We start from the raw sequence: 20,189 nt of genomic DNA, 5'->3' as shown, positions 1-20,189 counted from the left end.
AGCGTAGATCATGGAAACATTTAAAAAGCAAGACATGCTTAATTTTAAGTTCCAATTAAAGTTTTAGTTTTAAACTTTTGGAATTGATAATTAATTTGTGCGAAAGCCGGAACCCAGCATTTCTTGCCAACACATGGTTGGTGCGTACTCATCCTTGATTGCTAGTTTTGTAAAGCACAAATTTTGAAAGAATTTCATTGTAACTAAATCCATTATGCAGGACACTCAGCTCAAGTGTTCCATAGCAAATTGCCTGGTTCGCTTTCTGCCAGTGGGTATGGCCCATACCACCTGCCAGAGCAAAGTCCTTGTGGAAAACAAGGAAAATTTGCTTGGTTGCAAGACGTGCGAAATTTGCAGTATGCTCTTGGCAGCAAGTTTTAAAGATAAAACAGCTCATTTTAAGCTGTCTCAATAGGTCCTAGGGTTCAGTAGGGGTGAGGAGGGGGAGATTACATCTTTCCGGCACCACTCCGGCAGCATATATTTAACCCTTTCTCAGAATTAAGATCTATGTTTGGGCCAAAACCTAGTAACATCAGTCCCCAGTATCTCCAAGGTTAACCCCACAGTGGAAGTAGAGTAATCTTTACATGGAGATGACATTCATACTAATGAATATGAAGTGGACATTGCTACCGAAATGACCCTGCTGAACCCGGAAGGATCAGGGAAACACGTTTCAGCTAACCATGGGAGAAACCTTCCAGAAGGAATTCTATCCCCCATGCAGCTATCAGATGCTGAACAGGATCTTTCTCCCAAAAGGGATACTAGGTTCCACCTAACCCCAACTGGAATGACTACATTTTCGGAGGGGTATAGTAACTCACCCAGGACTTCTGCCCCCTGGTTAACAGGCAGTTACAGTTCAGTTGCTGAAGCTCAGTCAGATTGCACAAGCTTCCCCAAAAGGGGATACACAGTTTGCAGCATTGCATCAACTCTGTAAGGAAATTATGAGTAACATCAGAGATGTCCTTGTCACAGAACAGCAGTATACAGTATAATGGACATAATACATAATTCCGAACAGGAAATTAAGGAAATAAAGTCAGTCATGTCTACCCCAAAGTGTAAAACTACTGCATCCTGTAACCGAAAAGTGAGAGTGGATACAAATTCTGCCTAAACAAGGTCTAATGTTAGAATTCCGACTGGAAACAACAAAATGGCCAGTTCAGACTACAAAACTTCATCTCAAAACATAATAGGGGCTCCAATACTCACTCCTGGTGATACTGATAATAATTGGTGGGACGCCTCAATGTGCATTTTCTCTCCCGATGGTAAGTTTCTAATTAATGAAAGAAAAACTATGATTGAAGTTGTACAAGTAGAGTTTAGAGACAGGGCAGCATTCCCTAATACAGAATGGAGCCTGGTACTACCTTCACCAGACACGGAGAAACCACTAAAAGAAACGGTTCTCTTACCTGTGTCTATGACATTAAAAGCTATACAAGACACCCTTTATCAAGTCAACGGAAAATGGATCTCTACTTCCACTTTGAATAAAACCCAAGTTGCTCACCAAGCAGCCCCAACCTTCTGTCCCTTCACTTTAAAAAAAACTAATCATGTGAAGGCAGCTTTTCAGAATTTTGTAGTGACTAGAAAACAGGAGACAATGGCAAAATTAAAGCCATTTGCCACGGTCATCCCAGTTTCGAAAAATTCCACCAAGGAATGTGCAATGCTTCAACTCCATTCTGAAAGGAAAAAGCTCCCTTTAGATATAGCTACTCAGCAGGAGCCTCGATGGCTCGGTCAGTAGAGCAGCAGACTCGGACTTTATATGAAGTCTGTGTCGCGGGTTCAAATCCACAGCCAGCCGGTCAGAGGGCGGACATTTTGCTATCCGTGTAGACACCCCAGGATTATGTATGTAATCAACGGATAGGTTTGCTGAAAGCAAATGGGTGTTACAGACAAATACACACACAAACAAAGCCACTCCAACATCCTCTAAAAACATAACAGACGCCTTACACGTCTCGAACTGTCGGCCTAACCACTCACGTCTCTTCGCTGCTGGGAGAAAGGGAGCTGGGGATTTGGCACGATACATATACCTATGTGCTACTGGGGTCTAAGCGATGCCAGGCAGGGCAGCCAAACGAGGCTACGGCCTAACCCAACGCCAAATCAAAGCCCTTCAAAAGAAGGCATCATGCTTACCCCATATGAAAAATGGGAAAAAGCACGTTAAACGAAGAAGAAGATAGCGCTACTCAGCAGTTCGGGACTCCTATGAGAAGAATCTCAGCGGGGACAGTCTCTGCAGAATTTCATGCTAGGATCCACCTCCTTAGTACTATAACCTCTACCAAAAGGCTTCCAGAAGATTCCAGAACAATTTTTGCTGCTGTGGCCAAAAGTCTTATGAGAGCCCTATGGGAAGCACTCTATGAATTTCTAGTGTGGCGCATAAAAGCGCAAATTGAAATACTGGAGGGGTCCAACAAGCCACTCCCCAATGTGACTTCATTATTACACTCTAACCCCTTCTGTAAGGACCTGCTTGCGGAGTCTGTAGAGGCTCAACTAAACGAGCATGCCCGCCAACAGAATTGTACAGTGTATGCTCTTCTGGGGAAAGGGGAATTCAGGAAACAAAAAACCTGAAACTTCCCTTTCCCCAACCCAAAAAAGGCTCACTATGATCAAAAATCATATACGCCTTCAGTCACCCCCAAAAGTTTTTCCTCAAAAACAGGTAGGTGGTCAGAAGGGACAACTCCCTACAAAGGGACAACAACAACAGCAAGGACATCCTTTTCGCAAGATCCAAAAGCCTTGTTATAGAGGAAAAGGAAAAGCAACACCTGGAATGCCTACCAAGGGCAAAGGCAGAGGAAGAGGCAGATACCAATGGGAATTGTATGGTCGGCGGTCAGCTTCAACAACACCACAGGAATGGAAGTCTTCCCCTTGGGAACACAGCATTATTTTTAATGGGCTAGGGTGGAAATGGTCTCATCACCCCCCTACTTTAAAGGGGTTCTTCCAAAAAACTGACGACTCTCTGGAAGATTACATGCAGAAGGCCCTGTTAAAGGGAGCCTTAGAAAAACGTGTATATTTGCCACCAAACACGTCTCTTCAGTGTCTGAAAAGGATTTCTCCAAATGAAGAGTGATCCTAGACCTATCAACATTGAATAACCATACTGATTGCCAAAAGTTTCGGATGACTACCATTACCCAAGTACATTTAACCATTCCAAAAGGGACTTGTCCAGCTTCTATAGATCTGAAAGATGCATGTTGGGAAGCCCCTATTACCATTTCCTTCCGCCCCTTCCTACGGTTCCAGATAGGGAAAGATATGTACAGGTTCAAAGTCATGCCTTTTGGGCTAAACATTGCCCCAAGAATTTTTACAAAATTAGCAACGTAGTTGTTCGAGAACTCAGACAAAAAAAGAATACAACTAATAGACTACCTTGATGATTAGTTAATCTTGGGGCCCATAAGAAGAGTGTTTGAAAACCTAAGAGCAGTGGCCAACAGACAACAGTCAAAAGATTTTATAATTAATTGGAAAAAATCCTGCCTCATGTCCAGCAGACGCTTTCAGTGGCTGCGACTGTGTTGGGATATTCAAAACAAAATAACAAAAAACCTCAAAACGTTCCCTGCACAGCCCAGAGAGTTTCTAGACAGCAATTAGAACATATGATGGGTCTGCTACAGTTCGCATCAGTAATAGATCCAATACTCAGATTGCAACTAAAAAATGTGAAAAAATTCTGGCTATCGCATACAAGAAAAAATATGCAAGATCGACCTCATCAAAAGAATCAAAAAGTTGGGGAGATATTTCGATCTTGGACCCAGGAGGAATCTCTGGTGAAACAGGTCACCCTGACTCCTCCATCTGTATGAGTGACAATACACACAGATGTCTCGTTGACAGGCTGGGAGGATCGTCAGGTGGTCAGCTACTCTGAGGAATTTTCATATCAATTTCCTGGGGCTGATGGGTGTCTTTTCATCGCTAAAAAAACTCAAACCTCCAGAAGAGACACACACTTTGTTGGTTCTAGACAACATGACTGCAATGTCCTACATCAAGAGGTCAGGATCATGTTCACCTCCTCTCAATATGATAATGCTAGCCATCCTTCGGATGGAGCAAGCAAGGAAGTGGTACTTGTCGGCAATTCACCTCACGGGGTCTCTCAGCATAACAGCACTTTCTATCAAGGAAATCGACAGCCTCAACAGAGTGGATGTTGGACAACCACTCTTTTCAAAAAATACTGTAGCCAACATGCTTCCACAACTGGAAACCAGAAGTGGACCTGTTCGCCACATCCAAAACTCCCAGTGTATGTGTCTCCGAACTTAGACAGTCAAGCAACAGCAAGAGATGCCTTCCTACAAGACTGGAACAAATGAAGGACGATATACTTTTTTCCTCCATTGTCCCAGATTTCGAAGGTTTTGAGCAAGCTTCTAACCTTCAAAGGAATACTTAATGGCCCAAACTGGCCAAATAGGCACTGGTTCCTATTACTCTAAAAATGGGCAAAGAGATCAATTCCACTACCGTCCGCTGTTCTATCCCAGACAGTAAGAGGGAAAGTCATCTACGCATCTTCCTTTCTGAGCCAGGACTTTCACGGGTGGATTTTTTAAATGCTGTCTACCGTGAAAATTGCTCACCCAATATTGCTAGGTACCTAGTACAAAAACTACAGAAATTGTCTACCCGACAATACCAGTCTGAGAGCCCAATTGAAATTTCTATGGAAACACTTAAAATTTCTTATGTACTTTTTTGAAGACAAACACCTTGCTGTTACAAGAATCATGGCATACAAGGCAGCAATAACAGAACCCTTGCTTTATGGATTCGGGATTGGCTCTAATATAGAAATTGTCACTTTCCTTCTCCGGTCTTTTGCACTACAAAGGCCCATTCCCGAAAGGCTTCCAATTACTTGGCCCCTGAACAAGGTGCTTAGACTTCTGTCAACCCCTCAATTCAGCAGACCCAAGACTGTACAACCACAACTCAAAAGGCGATCTTCTTGATTGTGTTAGCTTCAAAAGCTCCAGAAGCTCATATTAGTGAACTGGGCTCTCTTAGACGATACATTGCTTAAACAGCTGACCATCAATTATTACTGTACCCTGGTCCATCATTCCTCGCCAAGAATGGGAATCTTTTAGGAAGGAAATCCTGTACCCTGATGAGAAGACGCAATTTAGCAGACAAGACATTATGCCCGGTTCAAGCACTTAAGGTTTACCTAGAAGTCACAGCAAACATCCCAGAGGGTCCAATTCTCCTAACACAAACAAACCACTCTCCCTAAAAGGGCTGAGAATGATTGTAGTGTCTCTCATTAAAAAGGTAAATCCACACTCCTCCTTTCCTAGGTCACGTGATATTAAGAAAGTAAGTACATTGTTGGCCTTCTTCAGAAATGTCTCTTTTGAAGAAGTCTCCGGGTGTACATCACAGACAGTATTTAAAAAAAAACATTATTGCCAAGAGCTCGGACATTTTCGACTACACTGTGTATCAGTAGGTGGCATGGTTAGTCCTAACCCCTAGGTGCTACAGCAGAAAACCAGGGGTCTTACTGACAGTGAGTACACTAACTATTGCTGGGAGAAGGGCAACTTTACTGCAACCAAACCCAGCATGCTTAGGTAAGCCACTGTAGAACTACATCCTAAAATGAAAGTTCGTGTATAGTTTCTTGCTCTTTGGCAACAAAACCTGAGGAGTATTTGGAATAAAGAATGGGGCTTGAAATTTGTGGCTTGATCTCGGACCAAAAATGTTTTTTCTTTGGGGTATTGGGATTAAAAATTGAGAGCTCAAGCCTTTTCGTCACCTATCAGTTTCTTTGTAAAGCTCCTTGAGGACGAAACAAGCGAATACGCTAACAAAAAACAGGTTTTGACATAGGAAAAACATATTTTTGGTAGGCACTGTTGAGTCCTCGAAACCCTCCCACTTCCCTGACGAAAAAGCATGGGATTTGGGCAAGGGATCATCATGCCTTGACCAACAAAAAGTAATGCTTCTTGGTGCCCGCACGGGTCTGTTGTTGACAATATGGCAGACTGCATATACGCATTATTAACTGCTTCTTCTACGCAGGTTTTGGCAAGGGAAGAACCTGGGTATACAGCCTCGCTGTAAAGATTTGGGAAAGTGCCCCCTTACCTACTCCATACATGCTCCATTGTGTTACAGTGTTTATCACTACGACACAATACCCGGCCGCAAGACCAGCTAAAAGAGAATTCTTTGATATCAGTTTGGTCATCAAGGAGCTCTGGTAGACCATGGAAGGTTAACTCCTTGAGGGCTCAACAGCAACTACCAACAATAGGTTTTTCCTACGTAAAAACCTGTTTTTTTTTTAGGTAATTCTCTACAGATTAAAAGCTGTTAATTGCTTATTTTTCACTGAGTTCAAACATAATCATTGGAAAATCTATATATATATTGGATATATATATATATATATATATATATATATATATATATATATATATATATATATATATATATATATATATATATATATATATATATATATATATATATATATATATATATATATATATATATATATATATATATATATATATATGTATATATATATATATATGTATATATGAGCTATATATATATATATATATATATATATATATATATATATATATATATATATATATATATATATATATATATACTGTATATATTATGAATGAGCTTTGCTTTATAAATATTACAAGTAATTTTCAAATACAGTATAGAAGCACTTTCGGGAAAGACGAAAGGAAAATTCAAAGACACCAAGCTTTCATCTGTTTCAAGACATGATCACAGCAACTGTGAAAATATGAGAAAAACAGAGAAAAGCTCAGTGTCTGAATTTTCCTTTCACCTTTCCTGCAAGCATTCTATATGTTTATATGCCATAGGACTATTGTGGTATTGGATTCGTAATTTTAAAACATTGTATTTCTAAAATAAGTTACATATTCTATTACTTCACCATATTCCTGATCAAAATTGACTAGGGCAGTGAAAACCACAAAAACATAGTAACACAAAGCATTTAGTCAGACATATACAGAGCCCTACCTTTATGGCTTCTTGCTCCTGCCGGAACACAGTACGATGATGGTGTCTAGTACGTCTATGAAGATGAAGTATTCGGTCACATTCCCCACACAAATTGCTACTACATTCCTCACACAAGATCATGGCGAGTGTCTCTCCATCATCGTGATTTTCACAAGTTGGCTGCAAAAAAGACAAGCAGTAAGCTGACCTATTGTTTTAAAGATTCAAGCAAGCTGACCTATTGTTTTAAAGATTCAAGCAAGATCTTATTGTCAAGAAAAAATGTAAAACTGTCTGCAGTAAAGTACTCTGTTCCAGTACTGAATTAGTTCTTAATAGTAATAGAATAAATTAATGAATATAAAGTCACTCCTAATTAAGAAGTCTGATCCATTAGTACTACATACTGAGTGAAAATTCCCTGAATAAACCCGTTAATGGTGGGATTCAATCAATATTCTGAATAGCTGCTCAACAGCTTAATCAAAACGAAAACCTTGACTGGGATATCTAATGAAATATACAATATAAAAATCTTGTAAAATGAATTTCAGGATAACAGTAACTTTGAAATAACTCTTGGGATAATTTGTTACCAGCTCATGTACATTTGATTACAATTTTCTTCACATCTATGAAGGTAAGCTTTTATTGGCTAAACTCTTTAAACAATTAACTAAACAGCTTAAATGATAAGTCTAAAATATCAGATGGTACCTCTCTACATCACATAAATTACAATTTATCAAAGGATTACCACAGACTTGACTAGAATGGCCCTATTTCACTGGAGCCCAGAGAGTTCCTTTCCCATCTTCAGATTTATCTTTATGTAAGGAGTGTTATATTTTCTGGTGATGACAACAAAAAGGCTCTGAGTCAATTAAGCATTAACGTTGATGCTTTTAATGCATGACCACAAATAGTTTGAAAGAGTAAAAGAAAATATGTTCTTTCCATGGGGGTAGTTTTCTCAAGCCCTTCAAGAAAAGGTCATGATTCCTGGCAAGTGAAATACCAGGTGCCCTAACATTATTAGAAATATTTGAAAAGTTTTTTGAATCACTGATTTATACTATAAAAAAACTTGGTAGACATTAGCATAGAAAATGACATATATAATATAACAAATGCCAGTTATGGCTCAGGAAAAATAATGGTGCAGAGGTGGTCATTCATACATGTGATTAGTGCAGTAAGTTGATAAAAAAAAAGTAACTAAAACTAAGATATCTCAAAAGCCCTTGAAAGGTCTACTTCATCATAAATCTTGGTATCCTTGGAGGATTATCTTACCCTCAGCCTCTCAAGAATATATTAATTTGTCGTGTGAAAACAAAGGCAAGACAAATGCACTTTCTCAAAAACATGAAAAAAAATTAACAAAATGTACAAATGATAGAAAAACATAACAATTCAAAATAATCCCCTTAGTAAAACTAGACCCCATCCAGTAACTGCAGATGGACAAATGATCAAGTTTATTGACAAACTTTAATCACAGGGTACAAGATAAACTGAAGAGATATCACACTCTCATTTATCGATGATCAGACTTAAATTTCGCAACCACAAACCAAAAATGCGATTCCATCTTCACGTAGCATGACATACTTTTATTAGATTACCGGAATGCACACAACTGTATCACGTACAAAGTAGAAATGAAAGTTTAAAATTCAAGGAAAAATTCTAAGGAAATGAACAAATATATATATGAAAAGGCCATACGATATTAAATTTGTACATAACTTGTGCACCAAATAAAGATTAAAAGTAGTAAACTGACACATACAGATTGGTATACAACATCAGGATAAAGCTTCAATAAAGACAAAATGCTTGTATCTAGAGAAAAACTAAGACATAATAAAATTCTCTAGTTTTTTTGGGCTAGTATACCTATGATCCTTCCTTTTATTATTATTATTATTATTATTATTATTATTATTATTATTATTATTATTATTATTACAGGTTTTGTTAAACAAAATGGCAGTTTCAACAGCATTTATTTTATATAGTAAACGCTCAATTCGTCTTATCAATTGCTTTTCTTGCGCTGGAATGGTTGCAAGCAATTGTCCGATATTCATATCCGGTGGTTTAGTGATGTGTAGGAGGTAGTTCTCATGGGGTGTCGACTAGTTTCGCCCTTCTTGTTAAGGCATCATTCGGGACAGGATCGCAGGATGCAATGGCTGTAATGCGTGGACTTTTCATCTTTTATCCCATTCTTTTGGTTTGTGGAGTTAGTCACTTCATTTTCATTGGCTATCCGGCCGTGACGTCATTGGAAAGGCGGCTCCTTATTGGCTGTCTTCTCCTCAATCTAAGCCTACTGCTGATCGGTGATGGTGCAATTTCTCGAGGAAGGTGGGTTAACTGATCGTTCGCAAGGTGAAGGGCGGCGCCTCTGCCTTCCTCAGGTGTTGGAAGGATGTCCTTGGAGCGGGGGTTAAAGTCGTCCTCGACGTCGGGGGGTCTTTGAGTCGTAGGTGGGTGCGAGGGGCAATCTTGCAGGTTGTTCTCGGTGTGAGATCTCACTAGGCGATCACCCTCGGTGCTCTGAAGGTCGTCCTCAAGGGGTGTAGGTTGGGATGCTGGTCTTCCCTGGTTGTCCTCAGCTTTCCTGACGGCTGTAGGGAGAAGGAAGGTCTCCTGAGTCACATTAAGGGTCGGTTTTTCCTTCCCTATGTGGAGCGCCTCCAGGATGCAAAGACGACGAAGGTCGGGGCGCTGTCAATAATTTCGAAATGTCCGACAATGTTGCTGCGGCGGATCCTCTGGTTGTGGGCAGTCTTACAGTGATTAAAGATGGTTCCCTCTTGGGCATGGCAGGAGATCCATTTGGAGAGGCGTATGGATGTCATGCCGATGTAAGTTCCAGGGCATCCTCGGAAAGGGCATGTGTATCGGTATGTGACATCGTCCTCTTCATGGAATCTTGGGGAGGGGCAGGGTTGTTGTTCATCACTAGACTGCACATCTTCTTGCCCCTGTAGAAGATAACTGGTTGGATCTTCTTGCTGCTGTTGGTGGGGGTGACACTGTCCCTAATGATATTTTTCAGGGCCCGTTCGTCCTCCTTATACCGTGAATGGTAGTTCCCTTTGTAGAAGAGGGTGATCATCTCAGGTGTATCTTGCCTCTCCTCTTGGTTGTACCACTTCTCCATCGTCCTTCTGTAGGTGGCCTGGATGCTCCTGTTGGGATGACCATTATTAACTAATATCTTGTATCCTGACCAACTTCTGAAAGCTGTATGGGGGATTGAATTCCTTCTAGAAAGTTTCTCCCATGGTTAGCTGAAGGTTGTGTCCCTGATCGTTCTGGGTTCAGCAAGGTCATTTCGGTAGCAATATCAACTCTATTTGTAAGAAAATCACCTCCAAGATGGAATACCTCTATTTTCTCTGCAAGGTTAACCTGGGAGGTGTTGGGGACTGATGTTACTGGGTTTTGGCCCAAATATAGATCTTCTGAGAAAGGGTTAAATATTTGCTGCCGGAGTTCTGCCGGAAAAATATAACCTCCCCCTTCCTGCCCCTTGCTGAATCATAGGACCCATCATAACAGCTTAAAACAAGCTGTTTCGCCCTTAAAGCTTGCTGCCAAGAGCACACTGCAAATTTTGCACATATCTGGTGACCAAGCAAATTTATCTTGTTTTTTACAAGGACTGTGCTTATGGCAGGTGGAATGAGCTGTACCCACTGGCAAAAAGTAAACTGAGCAATTTGCTATGGAACACTTGAGCTGAGGGTCCTGCATAATGGTGGCCCTGTAGTGAAACAAATTTGTTATTAGAAACTAATTAGTATAAGTTGTTTTTAAAAAGGGACACTTTTGTAAAACCCTGCATCATTAGCATATTGCATCTTACAGGTTAGTTTAATTACATGTAAATGTAATTACATGTAAATGTATCCAAGTTAACTTTAACCATTTTAGGTTGAGGTTAATTTTGACACTGTATAAAACTGTATTACTTAAACTGTTAGTCCTTTTGCAATGGCTATGTGAAATTTTAATTTTAAATTGTCATGCCATATAGACTAATCTTCTATGAACTAATTTGTTTAACTAACCAAAGCTACTGTTTTATATGGCTTACGCTAATCCTTCTAGTTTAAGTATACCTTAGTTTAACCAGACCACTGAGCTGATTAACAGCTCTCCTAAGGCTGGCCCGAAGGATTAGACTTATTTTACGTGGCTAAGAACCAATTGGTTACCTAGCAACGGGACCTACAGCTTATTGTGGAATCCGAACACATTATACCGACAAATGAATTTCTATCACCAGAAATAAATTCCTCTAATTCTTCATTGTTAATCTACACATAGAAGATTTCTTAGAGGATTTTCATTTACCCTATTCTAAGCTGCTTCTTTTTCTAGATTTATTTAAAAACCTAAGGATATAAGCTATACAAAAGTTTATCCTCTTATAATCTGGTTTTTTGTTTTATGTAGCCGAGACTACCCTTTTGTCTGATACTTAGCCACGCTGTTTCTAAATTAACAGTAGGATATTCCCTTAAAAAGAGATTTATACTTAATCTGGTTAGGTTATTGCCTGTTCTAGGTTTATATCACCTGTAAGGGTATAGGCTTTGTAAGGCCTTACCAGTGTTATTGATCCTAGAATACTGTTCATATGTACTCCTAGGCTTATTTGTTCTTTCTTAGCTTAGTATAGGGTATTACCCAGTCCAGATTTTTACAGATCACACTTAAATGTATAGGCTTTATAAAACCAGCAACTTCATAATATATAAACTTATAGTTAGGCTACTATTTTTGTCTAACCCCAGTCGTTGTTTGTATCCAATCCTAGGCTATTTGGTCTACTATATAAAACGGTAACCCAATAATGTATAATCTTATAGCTAGGCTATCACTTACTCTAATCTAGGATACTGCCTAACCCGGATTATTCAATTCACAAGGGTACGGTTACGTAAAACACAACTGTCTTAGTATGTAGCCTTAAGGCTAGGTTACCATCTCATCCAGCACAGGTTACTATTTTCATCTAGTCCCAGTTTACATGGTCTAGGAAAATTTCTGTAGCCTGTTTATCAAATCATAGGGTCCTTGGTGTAAACTAGGCTGCTGCCTAGGACCATAAAAGAATATGTCTTAAAAGGTTCTTTAAAAGGTCTTACTTACCTTAATTTAGGTTACTACCTAATCCAAGTTATTAAATAACCTTTAAGATATGTAATCCTAGGTTATAGGCTACAGATAACATCTACTATAGTTAAATTATTCACGTTGAATTTGTTAGGCTACCATCTCATGTAGGCTACTGCCTAAGCTATTGTAAGCATCATTATCTGAAAGGATTATCTAAATTAATAATAAATTGTGGAACATTTCTTTAGTTAAAACTTCTAAACAGAATTATCAAAAATTCTAATTTTTTGAGCCTTTTGCAAATAACAGAGATTGTGAGAGAGCATCAACCACGTGCTTGGAAAACAAAGTCCGGTTTCCAGCTTCCGTACACAAAATAAACACTTTGTTCCACAGTTTAAACTAACAATCTTTAACTGGAGCTTAAAATTAAGCAATTAACTTTCAAGTTTAGATGTTTCAATGATTCTCGCTGATGAAAAAATTTGAAATCAAAGCAATTTTGTAAGGAGCACTGAAATGTCACGCGCACAATTTCAACTAGCAGAGGGTAATGGAGCAGGTCTTTTGTCTGCCCTGGTTGTAAACAAGATGACAGATGCACATGCGCAATAGTCACTTCTTGCAGTTTTTGACGTAGGAAAAACTGGGTTCAGTTTCACTGAAGATAAGGGAAAATGCCCTCTTATCTTTGAGTCCATTATACTCTATCATATGTCATAGTGTTTTCATTATGACACAATACCCGGCAACAAGACCAGGCTAAAAACATTTCTTTGAGACTAGTTTAGTCACCATGGAGCGCTGGCACACCAGGGTAACTCCTTGAGGATGAAACAAGCGACAACTCTATAAAAAAATTGTGTTTTTTGATGAGATTTTAATGTTCACTTGATACACGACATTGGCAGATACACTAGTATATATGCCTGTTATGGTTTGTTTGTATACTGTATATTTTTGAGTTTCACAGAGTGTTTTCGTTGGAAATAAACTGTGCTTGTGTACTTACGGAGCAAACATCAGTTCGAAATCCAAAAATCCAAAAACTAAAGAAAAGTGGCACCACCCTCACAGCCGCTCAAGAACTAATGGCAGCTAATTAAAAAAAATCCCAGATCATGGGAGTTGCCAGACCATGGCGTGCCGGATTTAAGAGGTCAGACTTGGATAATTCCTAACGTGACTCAGGAAAGGCTGGCACCTAAAAATATCCTCTAGCACTTCTGACCAATGCATTAAGTCCCACGTACATATCAGTCATAACATTGTCCTCCCCATAAACAAAGGAATATATATATATATATATATATATATATATATATATATATATATATATATATATATATATATATATCTATATATATATATCTATATATATATATATATATATATATATATATATATATATATATATATATATATATATATATATATATATATATATATATATATATATATATATATATATATATATATATATATATATATATATATATATATATATATATATATATATATATATATATATATATATATATATATATATATGTATATATCTATATATATATATATATATATATATATATATATATATATATATATATATATATATATATATATATATATATATATATATATATATATATATATATATATATCCTATCTATACATATATATATGTGTGTGTGTGTGTATATATATATATATGTATATGTTACATGGGTGTCTTGGCTGATCAGTTATTGGTTAATTTACGTAAAGTTCCATGGCCCTGCATGCCAAGAATACACGTAACCTGTCTCTTGAAGCCACGAGTTAACCTCACAGACAGACGTTAATTAATCAAAGGTCGCCAGTTAAGGGGTAATTAACCTTAACAAAGAATATTCAAGGAATAAAGACTTTATGATAAATGTCACCAACTGCGGACGCAGAAAAAATCTTTACTTGTTAAGATGGTATTAAATACAAGAAACACAATGGTTCTCCCCAAACAGTGAATGCTATTCATAGCGAATACCAGAGTATTAAAAATGACTTGCTTGCCTAAATCCCCAAGACTTACTGGGACAATTCGGCTAACGCTAACAATATAATAATTTGGCTTAATCTAGACTCCATAATAGCATATCCCGTAAGTGGTGGCTGGAGAATGAAACAAAGAAAACGGAAATACAGAAAAGTTATTAGTCAATCGACGAAGCTTGAACAAGAATTGGACTTACCTTGAACGTCGAGTCGTTTGCGCATACAACGGACCCTCAGGAGTCTTGATACTAGCAGTCTTCCCAATTCACTAATTAATATAGACGTAGGAGCAAAAGTGGAGTAAAGGAACAAAGGAGACCGTTCCGGCACGCTACGCGGCGTACTCCCTCGTTCGTTGTCTGTCTCTCTCTGACCTCGCTCGCGTTCCCGCAAGGTGAGGCGGCCTCTTTACACGCCGCCCCAGGCACTCCGACCTTGACAAAGACATCGCCGAATGCATAGAGTAAAGGGAAAGATAGCTTAAGGCCACCATTACTAGAGGTTATTGAGTGAAAACCCTCTCTGAGGTTTAGGTCCCTAATGCCATAGGCATATTTTGTTTTTTGAACTACCCAGCCTATGTGCGGGCGCCATCTGTCTCTGCTGTGATCGTTATTTTGAATTGCCTGGCCTACCTGCGGGACAGAGATGTTCTCTGTCGAGGTCAATCTGGCTAATATTCCTACACCTAAATACATCGAGGGCGAACAGCAGTAATATTTTTATATATATATATATATATATATATATATATATATATATATATATATATATATATATATTTATATGTATAATATATATATACATATATATATTTATATGTATAATATATATATATACATATATATATATATATATATGTATATACATATATATACATCTATATACATATATATACTATATATATATATATATATATATATATATATATATATATATATATATATATATATATATATATATATATATATATATATATATATATATATATATATATATATATATATATATATATGTATATAGATATCCATCTGTATGTATATATAGTAAATAAATAAATAAATATATATAAATAAATAAATAAATATATATATATATATATATATATATATATATATATATATATATATATATATATATATACACGTATGTATGTGAAGAGCTCATAAATCACAGATATATTTTATGAATTACAATACACAGTTGATTTTTGATCAGTAAGTGTGGTTAAATGCATTGTGAAAAGCCTTGAAAGGATGCTTAGCTGGTGTCTGGAATGCATCCTGATTAGGAAAACTGTATGCATGCCGAATGCGTCAGATATTCTTGAGACGTGAGAACATCCCTGCCTAGCGACAAGGCTTTGAGAGTTTGTTAGCTGGAAACGTCCGGGTTCTAGAAATTCGTTCATATGTTTGTTTTTTTGGGTTGGAGCCCCAGGTTGTGAAGGTATTAAATTAGTTATCAAACAAATTGTCATTCAAAGATCAACACTGAATACTGATCGAAGCCTTCGGTGAAGACTGTGGTTCAAGAACTGTCAATTAAGACTGTGAACATTGCTATTTGGAGGTAGGAAACATTTTAGATTTCCCAAACTGTAGATTGTTCATTTCATTTAACATATATCTCACTTGTATCTGGCATTGTGTGTACTTTATAAGTAACATGGGAGGAATTCCCATATCTTTATGTTTATACATTTGTTGAATGAGGGTTTTATTTGACTCCTTCAGATGTTTCGCTGAGGAAGAAGTTAAGATGTACTCATTGGGAATATGCTGGACTTTGACTTATGCTGACCCACTGTTGGGAAATTATTTAAGAGAATAATTAGTTGAACATAGTGGTCCTTATTATATATGATCATTTGGTGAACATTAGTATTCCATTTTATTTCAGCTCTTGTTTCTTGCAATCCAGTTATGTTAGGTTATTGTTAAATAAATTATTTTGGGTATGCTTGTTTCGCTGTAAACCTGAAAGAGAGAGAGAGAGAGAGAGAGAGAGAGAGAGAGAGAGAGAGAGAGAGAGAGAGAGAGAGAGAGAGAGTGTGTGTGTGTGTGTGTGTATGTACAAATGTACGAAACCAGTAGCCACTTTGATGCAGTCACTATCAAGCTACCAGTAGATGGGACTTCTTGACTGTTAGCAAAGGTAAGCAATGGGACTTACTCTTAGTTGGGTAACAGATTTTTGGTTGGCAGCGGGAACTACAATTGGGTATATTATTAAGTACACATCCGAAGAGAATTATCTTATGAGGAAATTGAGATTAATCTGTATTAGGTTGTGTCTTTTAGTTGGTATATGTGCCTCTTTTCTTACTATGGGAATTTCTGCAGTTAGACGACCACTCACTGTTGATCAAGTCAGTTGCATTGGGAACTTGAGTGGCAAGTGCTGAGTGTGTGCGTTAGAAAGATCAGGAATTGTTATTTATTTTTCAGGTTAACTACGTATTTTGTAGCCATTGCAGTGAGAAGGGGTTACGTGAGTGTTACTGTGGTTTTTTTTCCTTATTAGTTACTTGTAATGGAGGCTAATTAAGGGAGAGTTCTGTTGCTTTGTGGTTACGTCAGTGAACGGTGACGAACTTGATGTCACTGTGAGCACTTGCTCATTTTAGTCCGGGGTTGGCTTGACCCCGTTATCCCATTCTCTCTGCTAGCCCATTTTCTTTGTGGGTGGACTGAAGTATTTCGAGTGTTCACGAAAATTTCTGAGGTTAGGGTTACTTCATTGTTCACATTTGCATTAGTGTTGGGGGTTTGCTTAATTTTTAACAAGGTTATCTTTATTTTTCTCCTCTCTCTTTCTACCTTTGGGGAGTTATATGAAGTTGAGATCAGGTCAGGTACTTGGAGCTCAGAGTATTATCCGTTTGGATACTATGATGGGGGTTAACAAAGATAAGGATAAGGTGACAATGTTGCACAAATTTACATCTGTAAACGCAAGATTTCAGCCTTTTCCAGGGCTGGTTGATGGCGTTCTTCCAGTTCCCCTCGAAATTTTTATAGATGGGGTCGAATTGTTTTGTCGCCAAGAAAATATTTAATGGATGGGGTAGAAGCTTTCTATGAAGCAAAAGGCTTCCTTAGTTTAGATAAATAGGATCTCAGACAGGGTTGCCGGAGTCATCACATTTTGAAGTGTAGGACCTGGGACGATCTGAAGGATTTTTTGAGAGCGTCATATGGAACAGCTGGGGCCGGTGATGCGATTCGAGACCTCAGGTCTCTTTTCAAGGTCCGTAAAGGCCATGATTCACTGGTCACATTTAGTGCCAGATGTTTTAATGCTGCAAGGGATTTTTCAAAGAAGTTGAGAAATTCTGGTTGGGTGAATAGAGACTCTATTATGATAGAGAATCTGGGGAAACTATTGCAATATGTGTGGATTCTGAATGATGTCCCTGATACTATTGCAAATAGATTTGACACAGAGATAAAAAGGGGGCCGGATGAGACTTTGCTGTTCTCTCAAATTCGTAAGCACATGTTAAAATGCCGAAATCTTCCAGGGCTATTCCGAAGCATCATACACAGAGTAATTCTGATTCCACAATTATGAGGTTATGTGCCAAGGTAGAGGATGGTAAGTCTTCTGCGAGTTCAGGATCTCAGGGGTGTTGTTATAATTGTAATAGGCAGAGCCATACTGAGAAGTTTTGTAAGGTGAAATATTGTGGCGCTTGCAAGTCTGCATATCACCGTTGGTGGTTTTGCCCGCTTCTTACACAGAATGAGTCTAGAAGCACACCTCAGACCACTGGTTTGGCAGGTAGGAGAACTCCTCGAGGGGGTTTTCCGGGAGCCTCTAGGGGGCAGACAGATTTTTTGGAGGACCGAGCAGCAGAAGGGGAAGAGATAAAAGGGGTTGTTCCCCATGATATAGGACCTCTGGATGAGCCCTCAGAGCTGAAGCCAGTGGTAAAAGGGTTTGTGTATGGGGTTGATGTAAATATCTTTATAGATAAAGGCACCTCTATTAATTTGATGAATTATGAGTTGTTCCAATCAATGTTTTCCGATCGCTCTTTGAGGCCTGCTAAAGAGACAGTAAGTGATGTGCAAGCAAATAGGTTACGGGTTTTGGGCTACGTAGATGTGTGTTTATCTCTTGGGGGTAGAACTTTTACAGAACCATTTTTAGTTATAAGAGGGGCTGCTTTGGGGAATACATTGTTACTGGTTTACAGAACCATTTTTAGTTATAAGAGGGACTGCTCTGGGGAATACATTGTCACTGGGTCATCCAACATGTCAGCGACACAAAATCTCGATTCATACAGGGGTACGTGGTATAACTGTTGGAGTACCTGGTGTTTTTGCACTTTACGAGGAAATGGATATAAGTAGAGTGGATGATGATAATGGGTCGAGTGTACATAAGGATTTGTGGGTGGATTCTGAACGTTTCTGTGGGGAGGAACTGTTATAAGGGGGTTTTGTCGGATGATGTGGTGGTTTCTATGGTGAAAGTTCGAGTGAAAGGTGTGCGTAAGCCCAGACAGGTGTGTGTGGATGAGTGTAGCGAAAAGCTAAGGAGGCAGGGTGTACAGTTTCTATAAGCAATGTATCGAGTTCTGGGGATACTTGGGTGGAGTTGCTTAACTGTAATGATTCAGCTCAGAACTATCAGAAGGGTACTTATGCAGTCGATTTCGTTGACTGGGTTGATGAAGATAATTCAGTTGCTATTGTTGGAGACGTGTGAATTTTCAGAAGCAGATGTACAGGCTAGGAGACAGGTTTTTAGGGATCACTTAACCAATGCTGATTTTAAAGAATATATTGAGGGTAGGGAGATGTTCAGGCTGAGTTTGTGGACATTGTCACACTTACATGGGATAAGTTAGGGCTAACAAATGTGTTAGAACACAAGGCTCATTTAGACAATAAGACTAAGCCTATTTTTGTCCCTTCATATAGGATTCTTTTTAAGTTTACAGAACAGGGAGAGCAAGAGGTTAATAAGTGGGAGGAGAAAGGCACTGTTAGGCCCAGCTCCTCACCTTTTAATTTTCCGGTATTAGCAGTGCCTAAGAAGGATGGTTCATTCTGGGTTTGTGTGGACTTTAGGAAATTAAACGAGAAAACCATTCCTGATCGTTACCCTGTGGCGTGTTTGCCAGATTTATTTGTTGAGATTGGGGCAAGAATATTTATTCTTCAATTGATCTGGTGCAGGGGTACTTGCAAGTAGCGCTTAGTGAGGAGAGTTGCAAGTATACAGCATTTTCTTTGCCGACAGGACGTTATGAGTTCATGCAGATGCCATTTGGTTTATCAGGTAGTCCTATGACATTTACAAAGACGTATCAGAATATACGGGGCCATTTCTTTTGGAAGAATATCCCCGCATCAGTGGAAGACTTTTGTGAGAGGTTGTTCGGTTTGTAATGCGTGTAAGCCATTGAGGGTCATTTCTAGTAAATTGGGTTCGTTTCCTATTCCCAGTAGACCGTTTTCTCGGGTCCATATGGACCTACTTTCCAATTTCTATGAATCTAGTTACAGCCATAGGGGCCTGTTGGTGGTTGTGGACAAATTAACTACTGTAGGTTTGTAAAGATTTTTCCTTTGAAGCATAAAACAGTGGAGGAGGTGGCAGTCGCATTCTTCGGAAAGTCACTATTATTCCCTATAGACCAGAAGCTAATGGGTTATGTGAACGGGAAAATAGGATGGTAATTGAGGCTCTCAGAATTATTGTAGGGGGTAACGATGTAAATTGGAATCAATATGTTCCACAGGTTCAGCATAGCATCAATTCTATGGTTAGTGATACCACTAGAATGCCTCCCGCTGAAGCACTATTTGGCTACCCCGTGTGGGGCGTGTTCGATTTACTACCTATTCCACTGGGTGATGATACAGTTAAATCACTGACCTCTACTGCTA

General features: G+C 38.5%; 1 protein-coding gene across 1 annotated transcript in view; it reads right to left on the bottom strand.

Moving 5' to 3' along the window:
• hiw (highwire) overlaps positions 1-20,189 on the bottom strand; it is a 1,788,684-nt gene that overhangs the window by 109,553 nt on the left and 1,658,942 nt on the right. Inside the window, 1 exon segment of the mRNA XM_067112237.1 lies at positions 7,123-7,284. Within this exon segment, the coding sequence (XP_066968338.1) occupies positions 7,123-7,284 (162 nt within the window).

The sequence above is a fragment of the Macrobrachium rosenbergii genome, chromosome 2, assembly GCF_040412425.1.
Source record: "Macrobrachium rosenbergii isolate ZJJX-2024 chromosome 2, ASM4041242v1, whole genome shotgun sequence".
Taxonomy (NCBI): Eukaryota; Metazoa; Arthropoda; class Malacostraca; order Decapoda; family Palaemonidae; genus Macrobrachium; species Macrobrachium rosenbergii.
The sequence above is the reverse complement of the archived record's forward strand: the minus strand, read 5'-3'. Positions and strand labels throughout refer to the sequence as shown.